General features: G+C 39.1%; 1 protein-coding gene and 1 long non-coding RNA gene across 3 annotated transcripts in view; both read left to right on the plus strand.

Moving 5' to 3' along the window:
- Positions 1–13,587, plus strand: part of nt5c2b (5'-nucleotidase, cytosolic IIb) — a 34,595-nt gene extending 21,008 nt beyond the window's left edge. For both annotated transcript variants that reach the window (XM_047366074.1, XM_047366075.1), the window contains 15 exons: positions 1,930–2,047; positions 4,529–4,624; positions 4,737–4,828; positions 4,914–4,971; positions 5,580–5,673; positions 6,669–6,722; positions 6,831–6,914; positions 7,078–7,119; positions 7,222–7,329; positions 7,618–7,684; positions 7,789–7,959; positions 9,740–9,791; positions 10,136–10,196; positions 10,403–10,579; positions 11,625–13,587. In XM_047366074.1, coding sequence (XP_047222030.1) covers positions 1,930–2,047; positions 4,529–4,624; positions 4,737–4,828; positions 4,914–4,971; positions 5,580–5,673; positions 6,669–6,722; positions 6,831–6,914; positions 7,078–7,119; positions 7,222–7,329; positions 7,618–7,684; positions 7,789–7,959; positions 9,740–9,791; positions 10,136–10,196; positions 10,403–10,579; positions 11,625–11,852 — 1,502 coding nt within the window. In that variant the 3' untranslated portion in view covers positions 11,853–13,587. The remainder of the gene's footprint in view (positions 1–1,929; positions 2,048–4,528; positions 4,625–4,736; positions 4,829–4,913; positions 4,972–5,579; positions 5,674–6,668; positions 6,723–6,830; positions 6,915–7,077; positions 7,120–7,221; positions 7,330–7,617; positions 7,685–7,788; positions 7,960–9,739; positions 9,792–10,135; positions 10,197–10,402; positions 10,580–11,624) is intronic.
- A 3,934-nt stretch (positions 13,588–17,521) lies between these two features.
- On the plus strand, positions 17,522–20,687 carry LOC124868574. Its single transcript, XR_007038346.1, has 2 exons — positions 17,522–17,658; positions 20,489–20,687. It is a non-coding gene; the product is annotated as an uncharacterized LOC124868574 (long non-coding RNA).
- The last annotated feature ends 2,109 nt before the right edge of the window (positions 20,688–22,796 follow it).

The following is a 22,796-nucleotide window of genomic DNA, read 5'->3' on the forward strand; positions in this document are numbered from 1 at the left end:
ATGTTTATAAAGCAGAAACAGACTTGTCTTTATCTAGAGTTTTACTTAAACCAAAAATGAACTGTTTTGCTCTAGCTCTGTTCATTTTGCAGTGCAGCTGTTAAACTCAAGTACACGCGCATGCTTTTTACAGAACACCGCTGATGTTTTCCTGTGTGTCCTGCAGTGCTGTCCTCCCACTTACTGTCCCCTTAAGAATCATCAACCAGTCCACCCCCCCAGGGTCCTCCCTGCCCTCCACTGGGAGCACAAAAACCAGGCGACAACATAGAGTGCATTCTTTCTTGCGTATTTATAACATCTGACTTACTCCTTTTTTTTTCCCAGCCTCAGAAAGCATTTTAGTCTGGTGCCAGCCTTTTCTTAGCTTCATGTTTATATTTGCGGAGTATGGGGTAAATGCCGAGTTCAGGCGATGAAGAGTAAGAGGCTCATCAGTCTCCACAGAGCTCTTTAGAGCTGCAGATGTAATTTTAGGTGTTTGTTGTTTTTGCATCTGATCCTCTTTCTTTATGGAGTTGTGTGCTGTATGTTGGAGCTGGCAGGAAAAGGAGAGTGACCTTCTGTTAGGGGAGGATTCACAAGAGCGTGAGAACACGTTTAGGGCTGCAGCTAACGATTATTTATGTAATAGACTATTCTATCGATTTATTCTGACGATTGAGTAATTGGATAAAATAATTGGCATACTGCAGAAATTTTATTTAACTAAGCCTATTTTATGAGTAATAGAAATACATGTAAGAGAAAATGCAAGTAAATGAATAATTAAATGGCTTTTAAAAATAAAAAGCATGTCTTTAGTGCACACTTGAACATTTGTAGTGAAAGTGGTCACAAACAAAAAAGTGCATAAAGTGTCGCCTCCATTTTGCATTCTGGATTTGTAAAGGATATTTTTCAACCTCAAGAAGCAAACTGTTATCCAAATAAAATTGAAGTGCCAAATTAAACTCTTCTTGTCCCCAATAGGAGATTTGTACAGAGTTTTACCAGGTGAGGCTAAAACTCTGGAACTAGGGCAGTTCTGGATAGAGCATATTTACAGACAAAGAAGGTGTTTCATCTGAAATGCATATATGTATATATTTTTTTGTACAGTTTTGGCCTAAGTAGTGCTCTGAGAGGGTTGTTCAAATGGCATGTTTTAGAGTCTGTGTACTCCAGTTACTGAAGATTACTAAATTAGTTGATGATTAGTTCAATAATCGATTAATCACGATTAATCCGATTGTTTCAGCCCTAAACATGTCAGCAAAATATTGATACGAGAGTCTGCCTTGAGCGAATAGGTTAAACTAGGAAAAAATACATGTTGAAATGTGAGTCAGCTCCTTGGACTCGGACCCTGTTCACACTAACTATAGATTTAAAGAAATTTTTTTTAAAGGTGATATTTTTATCAACTCTAGTTATGGTGGATCCATTTGGACTGGCTATGTAGGGTTATGAGCTACACAGAGGCCCCACAGCTGTTTTTGGGGGGATCGTCTTTAAAGTTTTTATGTTAATATTGACATCATCCTCTCACCACCTACTGGTGCAGCAGTGTAGTACAGCCTGTTTGGTTTAAATAGCATTTATTCACACAAATTGTTCTCTTTTGCTTGAAATCTAATTAATTAATTAGGTAAATTGAGTAAATTAGTTTTGTTATATGTGTCAATTCTAGTTATTCTGCAAGATGAGGCACACTGGCATTGCCTCTCCTGGTGATATAAGATAGTAAAACACTGTCGATGTCAAGGTTTCAGTTCACAACCTCATCATTTTAACACTAAATGACCAAACATCACCAAGACTGAAAAATAAATGGCTGTTGTTGGTAGCAGATTAGACAAAAATCTGTTCCGCTTCTGTTTACTAATAATGTAATTCTGGTCAAATATATTAACCAAAGTATAAATGTTTGTGTTTTTAAAAATTTAGTCTACAAGTCACCTGAGTACGAGTCACTGGGCTTTGAATTGACGGTGGAGAGGCTGGTGTCCATCGGTTATCCCCAGGAGCTGCTTAGCTTCGTCTACGATCCATCATTTCCAACCAGGTCAGACTAAACTAAACTTACTAATCAGGTTTTAAGGGTGATGGCCAGCCCCATCTTCCTTTTTGCCTAATTTCTTTTCAGTTAAATTTTCTAGCTCCTTTTTGAATTTGTCAATGAGGTGTTTAGGAAAGCTGAGATTCCTGGTAAAAACAGTCGGACATTAAGAAAGCCTAGGGCAGTTCTGTGCTGGAGGCCTGTAGGAACGTCTTTGAGCCTTTAAACATTTTGTCACACTACAAGCACAAACATAATATTTTATTTGGATTTTAGGTGACAGAGCAACACAAAGTACAGGTCCTTCTCAAAATATTAGCATATTGTGATAAAGTTCATTATTTTTCATAATGTAATGATGAAAATTTAACATTCATATATTTTAAATTCATTGCACACTAACTGAAATATTTCAGGTCTTTTATTGTCTTAATACAGATGATTTTGGCATACAGCTCATGAAAACCCAAAATTCCTATCTCATAATCATGTACAGTTATGCACTCAATACTTGGTCAGGAATCCTTTTGCAGAAATGACTGCTTCAATGCGGCGTGGCATGGAGGCAATCAGCCTGTGGCGCTGCTGAGGTCTTATGGAGGCCCAGGATGCTTCGATAGCAGCCTTTAGCTCATCCAGAGTGTTGGGTCTTGAGTCTCTCAACGTTCTCTTCACAATATCCCACAGATTCTCTATGGGGTTCAGGTCAGGAGAGTTGGCAGGCCAATTGAGCACAGTGATACCATGGTCAGTAAACCATTTACCAGTGGTTTTGGCACTGTGAGCAGGTGCCAGGTCGTGCTGAAAAATGAAATCTTCATCTCCATAAAGCTTTTCAGCAGATGGAAGCATGAAGTGCTCCAAAATCTCCTGATAGCTAGCTGCATTGACCCTGCCCTTGATAAAACACAGTGGACCAACACCAGCAGCTGACACGGCACCCCAGACCATCACTGACTGTGGGTACTTGACACTGGACTTCTGGCATTTTGGCATTTCCTTCTCCCCAGTCTTCCTCCAGACTCTGGCACCTTGATTTCCGAATGACATGCAGAATTTGCTTTCATCCGAAAAAAGTACTTTGGACCACTGAGCAACCGTCCAGTGCTGCTTCTCTGTAGCCCAGGTCAGGTGCTTCTGCCGCTGTTTCTGGTTCAAAAGTGGCTTGACCTGGGGAATGCGGCACCTGTAGCCCATTTCCTGCACACGCCTGTGCACGGTGGCTCTGGATGTTTCTACTCCAGACTCAGTTCACTGCTTCCGCAAGTCCCCCAAGGTCTGGAATCGGCCCTTCTCCACAATCTTCCTCAGGGTCCGGTCACCTCTTCTCGTTGTGCAGCGTTTTCTGCCACACTTTTTCCTTCCCACAGACTTCCCACTGAGGTGCCTTGATACAGCACTCTGGGAACAGTCTATTCGTTCAGAAATTTCTTTCTGTGTCTTACCCTCTTGCTTGAGAGTGTCAATAGTGGCCTTCTGGACAGCAGTCAGGTCGGCAGTCTTACCCATGATTGGGGTTTTGAGTGATGAACCAGGCTGGGAGTTTTAAAGGCCTCAGGAATCTTTTGCAGGTGTTTAGAGTTAACTCGTTGATTCAGATGATTAGGTTCATAGCTCGTTTAGAGACCCTTTTAATGATATGCTAATTTTGTGAGATAGGAATTTTGGGTTTTCATGAGCTGTATGCCACAATCATCCGTATTAAGACAATAAAAGACCTGAAATATTTCAGTTAGTGTGCAATGAATCTAAAATATATGAATGTTAAATTTTCATCATTACATTATGGAAAATAATGTACTTTATCACAATATGCTAATATTTTGAGAAGGACCTGTAGTTCATAATTGTAAAATGGAAGTAAAATGAGAAATCTGATAAATATGGCATGTATTTAGCCTTTGTACTCATGTTTGCTGTTTCTTTAAAATGGCTTGTGGCAAAACGAAGCAGGTCTCATTATGGTTTTGTTTAAACGGCGGCTTTTCTTCTTGGTGCTCTTCCATTAAGACCAGATTTGTGGAGGCCATAACAAGTAGTTGTCCCACCTGAGCTGTGGATCTCTGCAGCTTCCTCTGGATTGCCTTGGGAAAAGCTGGTTGAATTATTTTATTTTCTTTCCATTTTTGAGTGATGGGTTGAACAGTGGTCTGGGAGATGTTCAAAGCTTCACACAGGTGAGCTGTTCATTATTAGGTGACTTCTGGAGGGAGCTGGTTGCACTTGATTGTATTTATGGGCATCGAATAAAGAGGGCTAAATACAAATGTACACTGCATTCTTGTATTTCTATTTGTAACACATTTTACAGCCATGTATCATTTTCTTGCCACTTCACAATTATTCTTTACTCTCTCTTGGTCTATCAAAAACAATCTATATAAAACACATTAAAAGGTTTGGCTCAAATATGTGAAAAGGTGGACAAAACTAAAGGTATATGAATAATTTTAGGAAACAAAGACGTTTTTTTATTCTTTCTTTCAGAGGCCTTGTGTTTGATACCATGTATGGAAACCTACTGAAGGTTGACGCTTATGGTAACATCCTGGTTTGTGTCCACGGATTTAATTTCCTTCGAGGGTAAGCTGGTTTTGGTGCTCTTCTTCTGTCTCGACACACCTCTTGGCCAAAAAAACAAGAACAAGTAAAATATTCGTGTTTTCTCTCTCTCACCTTTTGTGTTTTCTCCCAGCCCGGATATTCGTGAACGATACCCAAACAAGTTTATCCAGAGGGATGACACAGAGCGTTTTTATATCCTTAACACACTCTTCAACCTGCCAGGTAAGGTTGGAGGAGACACTCCCAGGTAATTTACATCTGGAAAACTTTGACCGACCTAATTATTTTTATTTTTATTTGTTTTAAGAAACCTACCTTTTTGCTTGTCTTGTGGATTTCTTTTCCAACTGTGACCGATACACAAGGTAAGGAACTTTCTGTCAGATGATTTATCGTGCAACAACAAGTTTCTGAGTTCTGCATGTTGATACAAAGACATTTGCAAGCCACACTGGGGCAAGAGCAAATGCCCTGAACCATGGGAGCACTCCTGGTGTCCTAAAGGGCTAATATCAGCTAATTCATATTAAATAGTAATCCCATGGGACTTCAGTTAGACCTGTTTTATTTTTAATAGAATTACAGTATTAATACCAGATGTTAAAAGAGCATGGATTCTTAAAATATTAATAGCAGTGACAGAAAATCTTACTAACCGTCCACATAAAAAGAAACAATCTTCCATAATTGTTTTAGCACTTCTGTAAAAGGGGATTAATGGCCTGTAATTTATTTTTTATTTCTTTTTGAGAATGTAATCTGGAATGGCTGCATGTCCTTTGTCCTCTGAAACCTGGTTGTTGGTCTTTTAGGGGGAGAATGCTTTCCTGTTTGGCTGGGGACCCTCCAACAAGGGAAGGCTATCCCATTTAAAAGCAAACAAAAAGAAACAAATGTCATGTTTTTAAAGACCCTCTGTAAAGAAATGGCCTGCCCGACGGCTGTTCGCATGTCTCTCTTTCCTCTTTCCCAGCTGTGAAACCGGCTTCAAAGATGGCGACCTCTTCATGTCCTACAAGAGCATGTTCCAAGACGTTCGGGACGCGGTGGACTGGGTTCACTTCAAGGTAAAGCTCATGCAATGTGTTTTTGTTTTTTTCACAAGTGTAATGATTGTAATCATTTTATTTGAGTAAACGTAATCAACAACGCCATTATAAAAACCAAAAAGGTCTTCTAAAGTATCTTGTATGTTGCAAGTATCTGTCTTTTTCTTAAATGTGTGAGACCTTTTTAGATTTCAGTTCTATAATAACATGCAGATCAATTTTCTGCAGACTATACTGATAACATTTTGGATGTTTATGGTTGATCATTTCAAATAAAATGAAAATTACCAAAGATTATGATTGCATTAACAAAATCACATTTTTGGAAATTTTATTAGTATTTTTAACTTGGCAGTTTTTGCTCAAGTGGCATAAATAACAGACGTCTTCCCACCAGTTTTCCCATAATAAAGAATAAGCAGGAGGAGCAGAGATGAAGATGATGATTTTAAAAATTTAAAACACTCCAGAGTAACTTCCACTTAATTGTGACCTCTGTGAAAGCTATGCTAAGCCTTCCTGCCTTATTATCACAAAACTCGACTTAAATATTAATAAACAAATAACTAGTTTAGGTTTTTTTGCTACATGAAAGAAAAATAGGATAAAAAAAGATCAGTATTTAGCTGTATTAAAAATGAACCAGTTTACTGGCTCTTGGATGGATGGATGGATCAGGGTTTGACTTTCTGTTGTATAGCAGCAACTTTTCAACTGTTAAAATAATAGTTTATTCAGATAAATCCCTCAAAAGTACTGTCCTGAAACACCTATAAATCATCAACAACTTGCCTCCAAAAGTAAGTTTGTACAATTACCTAAAGATCAAAACAGAATCCACATCTTAGTATAATATTCGCTCTCATGGTTTGAGCTGCCATCTATGTTTGTTTGAGAGGTGGAAGGTTTTTGATGTCTCACTCCACCATGGCCTGTACAATAAAATAAGTTTTCACTCGGGTTTCTGTCGTCTTCACTTTTAGTTATTAAATTTGTGTCTTTGGTTTCTGCAGGGAACGCTGAAGGAGAAAACCGTAGAGAACCTGGAGAAATACGTAGTGAGAGATGTGAGCACTTTGCATTCAGCAGATGTCGTCTGGTGTGAGAGCACACACATTGTCCCGCGTTCTTTGTGAAGATGCTTAAAGCTTTTCTCTCCTCCCTGTTCCCATCAGGGGAAGCTCCCGCTTCTCTTGAGCCGAATGAATGAAGTAGCCAAAGTTTTCCTGGCTACCAACAGCGACTACAAATACACGGATGTGAGTCCAACCTGTTAACTATTTAGAGAGAAACAAAATGATGAATAACAAAAATAAGTTTTTATTAGGATTTTGATAACGGTTCAGTTAAAGGTAACAATGTTTGATGTTAATCACATGAGTTTTTAAGTTTGTCTTATTTGTGTGTGTGTGTTTGTTGCAGAAAATTATGACTTACCTGTTTGACTTCCCCCACGGCCCCAAGGTGAGATCATTTAGTTGAAATTGCAGGTAAACGGTGAAAACCCTTTTATTTTACGTTGATGTGTAACTCTGTACTTGTTGTTTGGGTTTGCACCCTACACAGCCCGGTTCTTCTCACCGGCCCTGGCAGTCTTACTTCGACTTGATCCTGGTGGACGCCAGAAAGCCGCTCTTCTTTGCAGAGGGAACCGTTCTCAGACAGGTCGACACGGTGAGCAGATGCAGAGCAGGACGAGAACTCGGACTTGTTGTTTTGTGGGACATTTTGATAGTTATAGCCTTTACCATATTAGTTCCTCAGGCTTTAGACAGTTTTTTTCCCCTGAATAAATTTAAAGTGATTACATGGTAAATACAATTTGTGTCCCAATGTGAGAGAAATTGGTGAAAACCATGATTTTAACAATACAGACCTCATTTACGCTGATGAAAACGGTCCATTTGGAGATTTACTTTTATTGTTTCTGCCGTTTTAATTGTTTTTCTTTCTTTTATCCAGACCACAGGACGTCTAAAGATAGGAACCTACACAGGACCTCTGCAGCATGGGATAGTGTACTCAGGAGGTGAGACCTGCAGGGCTTCAATTATTCAGTGTTACCTCTTTTTCTCATTTTTAGCATAAATAAAAAGCCTGATGTGTAATTAAGGAGCATGTTATGACCCTAAGGCTCCTCAGACATTGTGTGCGACCTGCTGGGGGCCAAGGGGAAGGACATTTTGTACATCGGGGACCATATATTTGGAGACATCCTCAAGTCTAAGAAGCGGCAGGGCTGGAGAACGTTCCTGGTTATCCCTGAGCTGGCCCAGGAGCTGCACGTCTGGACCGACAAAAGCTGTAAGTGTGAAGACGAACATTCAGACATGTGGGACAACAGGGAAAACACTGTTTGAATTCAGTAATATTTCTCTCAGGTTCTTTTCTTTTGGTTCGGTAAAAACTTAAAAATAAAACACAGGCTTGTGTAATGTATTAAATTATGTTTACCATTAGAACTGATTCCTATACCACTTCCAACAGCCAGAGGGTGGTGGCTGCATTTTCTCTTTTTCAAGTTTTATAAATTAAATGTTTAATAAGACTTGAAAACCCAAAGAAGTTTAGAAGAATAATATTCACTGTAAAATGATTCAGTTTGCATTAATACTGATCAAATGTCACTAAAAGTTGATGTCATCCCTGAAGCTTTTGGCTCACATTTGAATTAATTCAACCTAGACTGAAACTCACCAAATAAAACCGTCTTGCTAATACCGGGCTGAACAAAGGTGGAAACATCTGGTAACCCTTTTGGACTGCTTCCACCTTTTCTCTGGTTTTGGGGTCTGGCCCCTGATTTCTCCTGCGGACCTGTTCCAGCTTTAGATTTGTGACGTTTGTTTGAATCACGTATACCAGGCTGCAATAATAAAAACATAGGTGTTCTAATTAGCTGTCAAAGTATGTTTAAAATGAATCATTTAATGTGTTTTTAGGACAATACACTTGAGTTGTATATAGACAGTAACTTGGCTGTTTAAGGGTTAAAAAGTTTAAACATACTTGAATATTTAATATGTATTAAGTATGATAGGATTGATGCTGGTTAAAAAAAATTAATTTATGAAAATTTTATTTTTTTATGAGCAGATCTGTAATTTTAAGGCACTTTAATGTGAGCATTTCATGAAATCTAAGAAATAACAATGCTTGTGAGTAAATTGTGCTGCTAACCCTTCATATATACCAGTTCCTACAATCAAAACATGAATAATTCAGGTTACATGAAGCATATTGACCATAAATCACATCTGTTTCTTTTTAGACCATAAACATGACAGAAACCTGGTGGTTTTGAGGTTAGAAATGTGGGCAATGATTTTATATTTGATATGTATGACCAGGACTAATGTTGTTTTATAAATAGAAAACAAAATATTTTCAAATTATTTACAGCATGATTGTGTGTGTGTGTGTGTGTGTTTTTAAGTAATCTTTCACATATAGCAATAACATAAATATTGAATTTTGCTAAAGATTTTCCACAAACCTGGTACTTTAAGTGTGATAAATATGTTTAAACATCATTAATACTGTGGATCTGTTTAGGACTGATGCAGGTTTAGCTAAAGAAAAATTGATTTATTTAACATGCATTTTTTTATAAACCCATTTCTGTTTGCCAGGAGCATTATGGTAACTTTTCTCAGTTTGTGTCTCTAGGACCACATGGAGAACAGCTTCATGTTTGTAGATTATCCCTCTGTCATAATTAACCCTTAATGTCACAAACATGAACGTGTTACATTTTAATGCCTATTGAGCTCAAACAATGATGCTTTTCCATAAAAAGAAATCTTAATTTTGTCTCAGACATGTACAGAATGAACAGAGGAAGAAAAATGAATGAGTGGTCTCAGGTTTCCTTCTGCTTTTGTTCAAAGTTGTTTCCAGGAGCCAGGTTGTCTCCACCCCTGTTTCTCTCAATAAGAATAGATGATTTCTTCGTGGTCATAGTTTCCCTTTTAATAAAATGGGAATTTATCCCATGGACACTGGATGGTTTGGCAAAAGCTGGTGAAAAATGACAGTAGCACCATTACACATTATTGACATCTTCTCCTTTGATGTTTTCCAGCACTGTTCGAGGAACTTCAAGGCCTGGACATTTTCTTGGCAGAACTTTACAAGTAAGAGCTGTCCCCTTTGACCTTTTTTCCTCCCCTACCTCTCTCTAACCTGTCCCTGTCCTCTCATCCTGGTTTTCTCCATCACCGGCTCTGCTGCACTTTGCTCCCTGCAGCCTGTTTGAAGGCATGCAAGCAGAGAGAACAACAGGGTCAATAGGGTGAAGTCTGGATGGGTCGGCTCACACAGGCCACCTGATAACCAGATTGGCTGACCGTATTTATAGCCCGCCGCAGCTCGCTGTTACACCACCTCTTTGACTTCCTACATTTCAGCAAACTGATACTCGTGTCCTCCCCCACCCCCTCACCCTGTCCTCATTGTCTTTCTCCTCGTCTTTCCTTAGACATCTGGACAGCAGCAGCAATGAGAGGCCTGACATCAGCACTATTCAGAGAAGAGTCAAGGTGAAGCCACTGTTTTTATCACTGCAGCACACCTGTTGGTCTTGTTTTAACACTAGCTGGACTCTACAGGTAGTTCATAGAGTTCATAGCATCTAGGATTAACAGTCCTCCACCTCATCTACGGCTCCCCTCAAGTTGTTTTTAGTTCGACTGTTTCCACTGATTCAGAATAAAAGCATCATCTTCTCTCAACTTCCTTCCCTCAGAAAGTCACACACGATATGGACATGTGCTATGGCATGATGGGTAGCCTTTTCCGCAGCGGCTCCAGACAGACTCTCTTCGCCTCCCAGGTGATGCGCTACGCCGACCTGTACGCCGCCTCCTTCATCAACCTGCTGTATTACCCCTTCAGCTACCTGTTCAGAGCAGCACACGTTCTGGTGAGTAAACTGAGGGAGCTTAAACCTTTAAAGGTGATATCCCAGGTCATCGCCTTAATTCACTAATACACATACAAAAGGTTTTTCTCTTATTACAGTTACAGCTGTAGTGCACCATCATGACTCTTTGGATTTTTCTTAAGTTATGTTTCAGTTCAGTCATCAGTAACAATAGATTTTAGTTGCAAGAACCCCTTTTTCATTGACGACACTTATGTACAGTTTCTGATTTCTGTTCTTATTTTGTTCTCACCAACTTTGAACAATTGCACAGACCTACTTCGCATCTTTTGCTTGCGAATTTCTTTTGGACAAAGAAGTATTTCAGCTGTGCTGCTTGCTTTAGACAATCACAAAAACATCATATTCCACAGAAAAACTATTATCAAAACTGAAACCTCTTCTGCAATGTGGACATTTCCATTTAAAATACATATAATGGGACTTCTTAATATATAATATAAGGAATATGTGGAACATTTTCCAGCCTTTTTACTGTTTAAAATGAAATAACATTGACAGAGAAGACTGTACTGGTCGCTTCAGCTTCCTGTTTGTTTATTCTGATGGAGGCTTGGTAAAGGCTCTGAAAGCCACCTGAGACATAAGTCCGTTAAAACTAGTCTGTATTTAATGAACTGCTGCACCCTAGAAAACATGTTAGGAGTTGGTGTCTCCAGTCATTTCAAAATGGAGAGGAAGCAAGCGAATGGTAGCCTAGCACCGCAGAAAGGTTTATGCAAAGATCCTACATAACTTTGGGGGACAACATACTACTATTACTGTTATTATTACTGTTAATACTACTATTAACACTATTACTACTACAATTATTGCTACTACTGCTATTATTAATAATGCTGTTATTAATAATAATTATTATTATTATTAATAAAAAATCTACTGCTACCATTATTATAATTGTTTATAATTATTCTTATTATTAAGCAGGTAATAAAACAGACTTAAAATATCTGATAACAATATTTGGCATACTTCCTTCCTGTTTTCCTTTAAATATATATATTTGTTTGATGTCCCTAAGATGCCTCACGAGTCGACGGTTGAACACACCCACGTGGACGTCGACTTGGAGTCACCTCTGGCCACACGTAACCGCACCCAATGCAACGATTGCAAGGACCTGGAGTGCAAACGCAACCACTTGACCCGCTCCTTCAGTGAGATCAAGCCTCCCAACCTGTTCGCCCAGGCTCCTCAGGAGATCACTCACTGCCATGACGAGGACGACGATGAGGAGGAGGAGGAGTAATTAAACACCCCGCAGAGTTGAGCCATGTTCCTGTTCCCGCCACCTTACGTTTCCCTGTAGAGTCAAATCGTGATCGCTCTCCGGGTGAGGCGGCACTGAGAAATCTCTCCAGAATGTGTGTGTTTGTGTGTGCTTGTATTTACTGTAAATATAAAGCAATGCACATGAGCACACACATGCGGGAGATTTCTAAGACATTTCGGACCATTAGGGAGAAGAGATCACGCAGCGGTCAGAAGAATAACATGCATGGTCAGCTCTCGAAACAAAAACACCACCCTGAGCTGTCGTCTCTTCAAACGCTAATTTTTAAAGTGTTTTTATAACCAAGTCATGTTTACGCTGTAATCCTGCAGAGATGGTTGTTATACTGTAATTCTAACTATAAAACAAGCTAACTGGAAATGCACCCTAAAATCAATGAGAATTCTCATCTGAGTGTCGAATCAGATGTTTGGGAACAACAGTCAGCTTTTTATCCGTTTCATTTGTTTTCTAACCCCGGCATAAGGAACTGTAGCATCCTGATGGGCTGTAAGGATTGGTTTTACTGCATCTCAGGAGCTCTGGAGCACACGGCGGTGTTAAAACAGATCAATATGCATCAAGTTCAGTGAGGAGGACTGAGGACCGAGTACTGTTGCTGACGTAGTGTTGGCCACGTCGCAAATGACTCGTCGTGGTTGCGCCACAAGCAAGCTGACATGCAATATTTCCTTTTAGCTCGGGCTGTTTGAAAGATGAAGCTTGAACATTGCATTACACTGTTGAAGATGTTGATGAGAAGTGTAGCTGATTTGCTCAATGTGAAGGGATTATGTTTTAAGATGCCAAGACGTGAAGCTTTTCAGTGTGCAGAAGGTGTCATTGGCTTCAGCTTGTTTATTGGTTTTAGGATGTGTTTTTATTGTCACATATGCAGAGTTCTCCACATCGATTATGGAAGGAAATATGCAGACTCTCTGAATACAGTCCTCTTTTTGTCTGCCTCTCAACACTGTGATCACTTCATTATAGTCTACGTTCAGGCTGTGGTACTTGACTTTGAAAAATATATTTTAAGGGTTTTGTCTCTTTTTTGATCATAGTAGCATTGATATATTAATTATTCTGTGTGTAATCTTTCTTTAGGTAACATATACCGGTAAACAAGGCTACCATTATTGTTCAAATACAATTTTACACTAAGGTTTGTGTTTTGTTCCCTTTTTACCTACAGTCAGTGCTGCTGCTCCTGTTTACTCTGCTGTATAAACACTGCAGTGTCAGGAACTTAAAACCCAAACCCAGTCTGCAGTGAGCTTCAAGCAGCTACTGCAGCAACCTGACTTTCTCCGACATGCAGCTCAGAAAATTGACGGACAACTGCAAAATATTCATTTTCTCTGGTTTTATGCATTCAAGAAAAATTAACATGCTTCGTGTGTTATTTTATCCACCTTATTCTTCGATCCTGTGAAGCATTGCCTGAGTTCTGTTGGCAACTTCTGGTCCGGGCTTTTCCCTTGTAAACAAGCTGACCTTTGCAGAGCATGTGAAGGTAAAAAAAAAAAAATGCGGGAACATGAGATGTTAGATGTTTAATGAAATAATATCGTCATACAAGTCCCTTCATGTTTCAAAGACTGGAGGGAAGACCTGAAGAAATGGACTCTTATTACATATAAACAGCACATTTATCTGTCTGCTCAACTCCACGGCTACAGACAAGAATAAAGGTAAAAACATACCTTAATAGGGCCCTGATTTAGTGTTTTCTATGCTTTACAATCTCGAAAAGAACATTAGTTGTGTATTTGACTGGTTTTAAGGGGGGAAGGGCTTTTCATCCATTTCAGAAGCCAATGTTTCTTCTCTGGATGTCTGTAGAAGCACAAGCATAGGTAGGGTAAGGATTGTCCTCCCTGGGCTTAAGTTTTAAAGTTGAAAACACCTGCCGGTAACTGATGGTACATACAGGGGTTGGACGATGAAACTGAAACACCTGGTTTTAGACCACAATAATTTATTAGTATGTTGTAGGGCCTCCTTTTGCGGCCAATACAGCGTCAATTCATCTTGGGAATGACATATACAAGTCCTGCACAGTGGTCAGAGGGATTTTAAGCCATTCTTCTTGCAGGATAGTGGCCAGGTCACTACGTGATACTGGTGGAGGAAAACGTTTCTTGACTCTCTCCTCCAAAACACCCCAAAGTGGCTCAATAATATTTAGATCTGGTGACTGTGCAGGCCATGGGAGATGTTCAACTTCACTTTCATGTTCATCAAACCAATCTTTCACCAGTCTTGCTGTGTGTATTGGTGCATTGTCATCCTGATACACGGCACCACCTTCAGGATACAATGTTTGAACCATTGGATGCACATGGTCCTCAAGAATGGCTCGGTAGTCCTTGGCAGTGACGCGTCCATCTAGCACAAGTATTGGGCCAAGGGAATGTCATGATATGGCAGCCCAAACCATCACTGATCCACCCCCATGCTTCACTCTGGGCATGCAACAGTCTGGGTGGTACGCTTCTTTGGGTCTTCTCCACACCGTAACTCTCCCGGATGTGGGGAAAACAGTAAAGGTCGACTCATCAGAGAACAATACATGTTTCACATTGTCCACAGCCCAAGATTTGCGCTCCTTGCACCATTGAAACTGACGTTTGGCATTGGCATGAGTGACCAAAGGTTTGGCTATAGCAGCCAGGCCGTGTATATTGACCCTGTGGAGCTCCCGACGGACAGTTCTGGTGGAAACAGGAAAGTTGAGGTGGACATTTAATTCTGCCGTGATTTGGGCAGCCGTGGTTTGATGTTTTTTGGATACAATCCAGGTTAGCACCCAAACATCCCTTTCAGACAGCTTCCTCTTGCGTCCACAGTTAATCCTGTTGGATGTGGTTCATCCTTCTTGGTGGTCTGCTGACATTACCCTGGATACCGTGGCTCTTGATGCATCACAAAGACTTGCTGTCTTGGTCACAGATGCGCCAGCAAGACGTGCACCAACAATTTGTCCTCTTTTGAACTCTGGTATGTCACCCATAATGTTGTGTGCATTTCAATATTTTGAGCAAAACTGTGCTCTTACCCTGCTAATTGAACCTTCACACTCTGCTCTTACTGGTGCAATGTGCAATAAATGAAGACTGGCTACCAGGCTGGTCCAATTTAGCCATGAAACCTCCCACACTAAAATGACAGGTGTTTCAGTTTCATTGTCCAACCCCTGTAACCTCTGATCACAGGAATAATCTGTCTTTTTCACACACCAGCTAAACCAGGGAACATGTCTGTTTGTGTGGGATTAACATTAAAAACAAAAAAGAAGAAATTTAGCTAAACTGCAAGCCAGTTAGTTTTATTTTTGCAGCTCGTGTTAAACCAAAACAAGGTGTTTAGCTGCTGGAAGTTGCCAGCAATGATCTATCAGCACTGCCTGGAATAAGGTGGATAAACTACTGATGACATTTCTCCAAAATTACAAATAAAAAAGTTAAATTTCCAACATTTATTGGCAAAAGAATTACAAATGGTGAAATAAGAGAAAAAAATCCTGGCGATTCAGGCCTCAAATAATGGAAAGAAAACAAGTTCACCTTCTTTAAACAACTTAGTTCGAACATTTTTACCTTGAGGAGAGCCAAGGAGTCACTACTTGGTGGAATAACCCTGATTTGATTCAGTCACAGCTTAATGTATAATTTCAGATATAACAGTAATATATTATTTTAGAATCAGTGGGAAAATTAGTGACTTTTCTGTTTTTGTAAAGAGCAATAACATGTTTAATTTTTCATCCAAACATGGTGAAACAGTGTGAAACTGCTGACTCCATGAGAATCTCATCTTGCCTGTGATCAGCTCAGCTGATTCTCACAGCAAAACTGAAATGACATAGACAAGGTTTTTGCATGACAGCGACGGGATCATAGCCTTGTGGAGTTTTTCCATTTGATCCCATTATCTTGTATTGCTTCCCCCCTCTTCTGTGATCCTGCACTGGAAACCTCATTAGATTACTCATCTGATGCTAAATCTCCATTGACATATTTTCCCACTAATCCTGCTCGCTTTTCCCCACTGCTTATCCCAGACAGTAATCAATCTTCCACAAGGATCAGATTGGATTCATGGAAATTCACCCTAGAATGCGCTGGTGGGAAAATAAGCTTCCAGGGCTTTAAACCCAGGCGTTTAACTGGGTTTAAACTGGTATTGGCGTTCATGTGTGTATTAAAGCAAACTACCTGAGCTTCATTTATCCTATCCTAACATCTATTGTGTTCTCCGCTTTTATTGTAATTGTTGTAGCGTTCTGATCATTTTGATGAGAAAATTAAAGGAACAAGTCATCTATTTCATTTTTTTTTTTTCATCTTTGTTTTGGCTTGACGTGGGTTGGAGAGAATGAATGTTGTTCAGCTTAACGTGACACTTCTTTAATGTTGTTAGGAAACATCGCAGCTGTTTGTCTTCTTTTTTTCTTACAAAGAAATCTTTTGTATTTTCATGTTTTCTTTTCATTTTTGTAGAAGAACTGGACACGTTGCAGATGGCAGCTGTAAAACTAATGGTGACAGTTGTATAAACTGCGTTCTGCCTCAACCGTCATTTCCTCACTAAAAATGAAACATCAGGGTTTTTTCCAATGTGTCAGCTTCGTTTACACACGGAAAACAAAGCAAACCTGTACAGATAATCTTAAGTTAGACGAAATGTGGTTAGCATTAAAAGTACAATAACTAATGTATTGGCTGAGGGTGTTGTTTTTCTAAATAAGTATTTTTAAATGGTCTTGGTATACAGAACTTTAGATATACCTTTTTTTTATTATTGAAAATTACATTTTCTTTTTTTAACCCTACCACAGAAGTGTAGCTTTCAGACCTTACTAATAAAAGTTGGTGAAGGCTTTTGTGGACGACAGCAGGTTTTTTTTCATTATGTTGCTCAGAAACATTACCAGCCACCTCTCATTTTCTAAACTGTTGATCTATTGTTTTCATCTGATATTGTTCATGCATATCGGATGATGTTTTTGTTTCCTGAATTGTTCCTTTAGACTGTACTCTGCAATAATTACATGAAAATCTAGAATAAAGATAGTTTTTCACAATTTGTGGTTCTTGTTTTGATTATTAAGGGAAAATGATCAAATGTAGCTCTGTACACTAAGGATGTATGGAGGTGTTGTATTATTACTCTTCTACATGTTCTGTGTGTGGATGCTAGGTTGACAGGTGTAGGAAGTGTCCAGCTTCTGCTGACTTAAAAACCCTCCTAGCTCCCTCCTAATGTACGGTTGCAGCGTTCATATAATGGTGATTATAGGATACTTTACAGACCTCAGCTTTACATTTAGATTTCCCTGAAGTCCTCGCTGTTCAGTCTCTCAGACATCATAGTGATGACTTGTCCTTCGTGTGTGCAGTGCAAGAAGCCTTTCCTGACTCAGCATTTTATCTCTGCGGACTCAGCAGAACCTCTGCGTTCCCTGAAGTCACAAGGAACAATCAAGTAATGAGAATGACAAACAGTCTCATCATTATGTAATTATGACCAATATGTTTTATCAAATGCAACTCTAACAAATCATGGTTTTGGCACCTTGTGGTTTTGTATAAATATATATAACTATAGTTCTATAGTTCAGGCATGTCCCACCGGGAGGAGGTCCAGAGGATGGCCCAGGACACACTGGAGAGACAAGGTCTCTTGTTTCTCCCAGAGGAGCTGGAGGAGGTGTCTGAACTTTTCTGCTGAGACTGCTGACCCCACGACCCGGTCCTGGATAACAAGAAAACGATGAGTACGAGAGCTATGGTTCTGGCAAATTTCAGTGGAACAAAAAAAACTCTCTTTAACCCCACTGCCTTAAGTGCTTTACAAAAGTGTTTATACCTCTTTGAACTTCTCCACATTTTGTCACATTACAACCACAAACTTTCAGTGTATTTTATTGAGATTGAATGCAACAGATAAACAAAAATTAGTGCAGGATTGTAAAAGTAGAGCACAAAGGATGCATGGTTTTAAAGTCATGTATTCAGCCCTCTTAAATGTGACACGTCTAACTAAAATTCAGTGCATTGAAGCTGACGAGAACTTTAAAGAAGGATTACGTTACCACATAATATCTCAAACTTTGAATATCTTTCACAGCACAGTTCAGTCTAATTTCTTTAATGAAAGAATGATACAGCTGGGAAGGCAATAATCAAGTGTGTAATTTGCCAAGCCATGTAGGGGACACAGCAAACGTATGGAACGGGAAAACCATATAGAGGAAAACTGATGCTCTGATTCTCATGTTGAATCATGGTGGTGGCAGCATCATGTTGAGGGGATGCTTTTTTTCAGCAGTGACATAGAAGATAGGAAGATGGATGGAGCTAAATACATGACAACCTTAAGAACAACGGTTAGAGCTAATGACCTGTGACTGGAGGTTCACCTCTTCTCAGCAGGACAACGACCTAAACATGCAGCCAGAGCTACAATGGAATGATACAGATCACAGCATATTTGTGCGTTACAATGGTCCAGTCAAAGTCCAGACCTGGATCCTATTAAAAATCAGTGACAAGATTTGCTGCCAGCAGTTGGACTGAGTATGAAACGTTTGTGCAATGCTGGTGGAGACATACCTCAGCAGACTTTCAGCTAAAAATGCAGTTCTACAAATACTGATGCAAGATGGGGAATACAAATGCACGCCACATTTTTAGATTTCATTTCTAAAAAGTAAAAACGTGTCATTTTCCCTACACTTCACAGTTATGCACTCCTTTGTGTTGTTGATGCTCATAAAATCTCACCAAACAAGCAGAAAGTCTGTGGTTGTAACATGTCAAAAAAGTGAAAATAGTGAAATTGTCTAAATACTCTTGCAAAGCAATGCATGTAAATGTTTTTTTCAAGCATTTTGATTAATATTGGGTCTCTCTCGATTATTATTAATTTACACTACCATAAAAATGAACTGTTCATGTCTTTCTAAAGACAGTTGAGTGCAAAATAATTGCAGTATGTTTAAAAATGTTAAAATAAAACTCAAAAATCCTTAGAATAGTGTTTATTTGCATGCATTGGGAACACTGCATGTTATATTCTAAATCAAATCATGAAGAAAAATGTATCAATATTTTAATCACAAATTAACATTGGGCTGGGCAGTCTCTGCGTTTTCCTTTTATAAACGCCGATATTTACTGTATAAACTAAATTCTTTAGGACTTATCATTCCTGTGAATCACTAAGCTAATATTTAGTTGTATAACCACTGTTTCTGGGAACTGCTTCACATCTGTGTTGCATGGAGTCAACCAGCTTCTGGCTGCGGTGAGCAGATATTCCAGCCCAGGATGATTGGACAACATTCCACAATTCCTCTGCATTTCCTGGTTTTGCCTCAGAAACAGCATTTTTGATGTCACCCCACATGTTTTCAATCGTATTGTGCTGACCACTCCAAAACTTTGATTTTGTTGGTCTGAAACCAAGATGCTGCGCCCTTACCGCGTGTTTGGGCTCATTGTCTTGTTGAAACACCCATTTCAAGGGCGTTTCAATTCATGCAAACTGATCGATGGTCCTTGTATACGAGAAATGACCCAATACCATAGTAAGGGAAGCATCCCCATATCATGATGCTTGAACCACCATTCTTTACTGTCTTCAGTGTTTGGGGGTCGTCTGACAAACTTCTCTGCGGCTCTTGGACCAAAAAAATCAATCGTACTTTCATCAGTCTACAAAATGTTTCTCCATTTCTCTTTAGGCTAGTTGATGTGTTCTTTGACAAATTGTATCCTCTTCAGCAAGTCTTATTTTTTCAATAGTGAAACTTTGTGGGGGCTTCCGGCTGATAGATTAGCTTTCAACAGGTGTTTTCTAATTGTCACATTACTCACTATTAACTTCACACCTTTTTTGATCAGCTCCAAAGGTAATCTTTCATCTTCTTCCATGTCTCTCTGGTTTTACTTTCCGTTTTAAAGCATTGGAGATCATTTTAGATCATTTTTTTTAGAACAATTCTAGAACAACCATTTTTTACCAGGTTTTCACAGAGAAAGGCATGTACATGTGTTGGTGTCGTCCCATTATAAGTGCCAACTGGTTGACACCTGATTCTTTACAGAATAAATGACCACAGTAACTGAACTTCATGCTGCTATTATTTTTGAACACACCTATATCAATCAATTGTTTCCATTACACAAACTCAGGAGAATGCATGTAATGAATGTTGGTTCTGTTGGTTTTCTATGCCTCTACTACACCTTATTTAAATTATTTGGCCTGTGGTGATATGATTTCTACGAGAAACGGTGATTAATCTGGTTAGTCTAGATGGACTGCTGTTATTTTGAACACAACTGTATAAGAGTGCAGCAACAAAACCCGTGGTACTAATAAATTCTGCGTTTTTTTGTATTGCTTTTACACATGTCAAAAATGAAAAACATTTTCTTCTAATTTTTGATTAACCAATTGCTAATTTTGTTAAAAATGATGTCTAATATAAGCCCACTAAAACTCTATAGGAACATATGAAAAAGAGCAGAACATTTTAAAAAAGGACCAAACTCCTGTTTTATCTGTTAATCATTCACTTTTTTTTATTAAACCACCAGCTGAAAGAGGCAACAGGAATGTTGTTTAGGTAGAAGAAGCAACAAAGCAGGTGAAAACACAACTTTACAGCATTCACACAGTCAAAGATGGAGTGGTCAGCAGGAAGGAACAGGAGAAGACGTGTGTTTCCTATTATATAACCTCAACACTGTTTCCTGTTTGGCGTTTACAAAAATAAATCTGATTTATCTTTTTGAATTGTCGTGCTTCTTTTCAGGCACTGGGATCCACAGGCTTATTTAAATGTCACATTCAAACATTGCTTTATCTGGGAGGAGCGATTGTCCCGGCAGAGAGGAACTGCTGCACTGGAGCACTTTCAAGTAAACAACAACAACAACAATAATAATAAAAAACTGCGAACACAGCTGCAAACCTAGTAGTGGCCTTCTGTGACTGGTTATGAAACAGGAGGGCAGAGCAGATGGATGGACTGTTTGTCTGAGTTCCCAGGCCTTTTCACACACACTCACACACACACTGAAATACACCAGGAAACAGCGACCACCAGTGGTTACTATCTGCAACTATATTTTAGAGACACATTCAGCTTTAGAGCCCCTTGTATGTTTTTATTAAATAAGAGAAATGAACGCCCAGCACAAAAAACATCCATTGAATGAAAGTAGGGAAAATGGCAAGAGACTGCAAAAGAGGAATGCACCCTTAAAGAAGAATTTGGAAAACATGAACATGACTTAAGTTAGATGAGAAGATGCTTTTTTGTTATAAACAAATAAACAATGCAGCTTATTATAAAATACAAATATTTCACCTTGGTTCATTTTTCTCCTTGCGCTCCTCCAAGGGGAACTACTGTTCTGTCTAAAAGAAACATTTTCTCAACGAACTCTACAGGAAATCTAGTAAATATTTCAGTAAAATTTATCTGAACATCCCAGGGATAGGCAAAGAGTTCATAATATTTCAATTGCTGTTAAAAGACGTTTAGAAATATGAGACGCGAAATGTTGTGCTTCCCAGTGCTTTCAATACCCTGTCCATTTTTATTGTGTTTCCACTCAAGAGTTCAAAAAGGGGCCATTATGTTGGCAGATGCCGAGCAGTGACTACTCCCACCTCAGTGTCGACCCCATGGTCACGCTTAGCGACTGATGGTAGAGAGAGGGTCCAATCATGCAATTAGAAGCTGAAAAGATTTTCAGCAATAAAATTATTACTGATTATATCAAAGCATTTACACATTATCACTCAAATACAGTCTCTACAAACTGTATTAAAAGGTAACTGTAACAATTGCTGAAGAGATTTTTCAGGTGAAACGAAGAGACGAGTACGTTTGGGATTAAAACCTGGTGCTCTAGCCAAAGACCTGTGATCATTTCACAGCAAGAAACACTGTGAAACTTTTATAATCACTTCAAACACAGAGTTTATAACACTTACAAATGTATTTAATAAATAAAGCATGACAGACAATTGCCAAAGGAACTTTAATCACACATAGCAGCAGCTCTTCATTTCTTATAAGTCTATTAATTAAATGCAGTGGATAATGGCCCCAGAAAACTAAAAAAGATTTCTGTTTTATAAAGGTTTTTAAAGTGTAGGAATTTAAGTAGTTCAGGTGACTATTTTTCATTGTAAGGAGTGACTTTTTTTACTGTCAGCTTGTGATAGCGCTCTGGTAACAACGCCACCATAATGTAGGAGTAGTTGGTTGTATACGGTGTATTTCCCAGCAGGCATTTCGATTAAGCATCTTAACACAAATAAAGGTTCTGCAGTATGGGCACAATAGCAAGCCCCTCTGATTTGCCCCAGCCTTTCATAAGAAACCACTAGAGATGGCCACATCCTGTAACAACGTGTGCATGGCTAACGCCACCAACTACCTCACACCTATTCTCCAACTCAACTCTTTGATTACCTCCCTAATTGGCAGCATGTAACAGCAGCAGGCTGGGGGGGAAATTTGTGTATTCTGACGTGAGGTTATTTTCAGTAATGGCTCCATTATCTGTGGTAGAGGTGGTATTCGTCCGAATTAATTGAAATCTTCTGAGTAGTTGAGTGCTAATAGCTTGACAGATTGACCATAATGTCGTAGTAAATTAAAACTAAAACTGAACTGCTCATACTCATGGGATACAATGCTACATTGGAATTTAGCAAATGTCTAATCTTTCACAAGGGACCGTTTGTGACTGCTCAGACCAAACAATGTCTGTTACAACACGCAGGTTGAAGCTATCTCATCTTTAGTGTTAGATAACTGATTGTTGTTAGAAAATGATCCGTGCGGAGTCACGATCAGCTCGCCAGTTTGACTCAGCAGCAGCATCC

This window comes from Girardinichthys multiradiatus, chromosome 5 (genome assembly GCF_021462225.1).
Source record: "Girardinichthys multiradiatus isolate DD_20200921_A chromosome 5, DD_fGirMul_XY1, whole genome shotgun sequence".
Lineage (NCBI taxonomy): Eukaryota > Metazoa > Chordata > Actinopteri > Cyprinodontiformes > Goodeidae > Girardinichthys > Girardinichthys multiradiatus.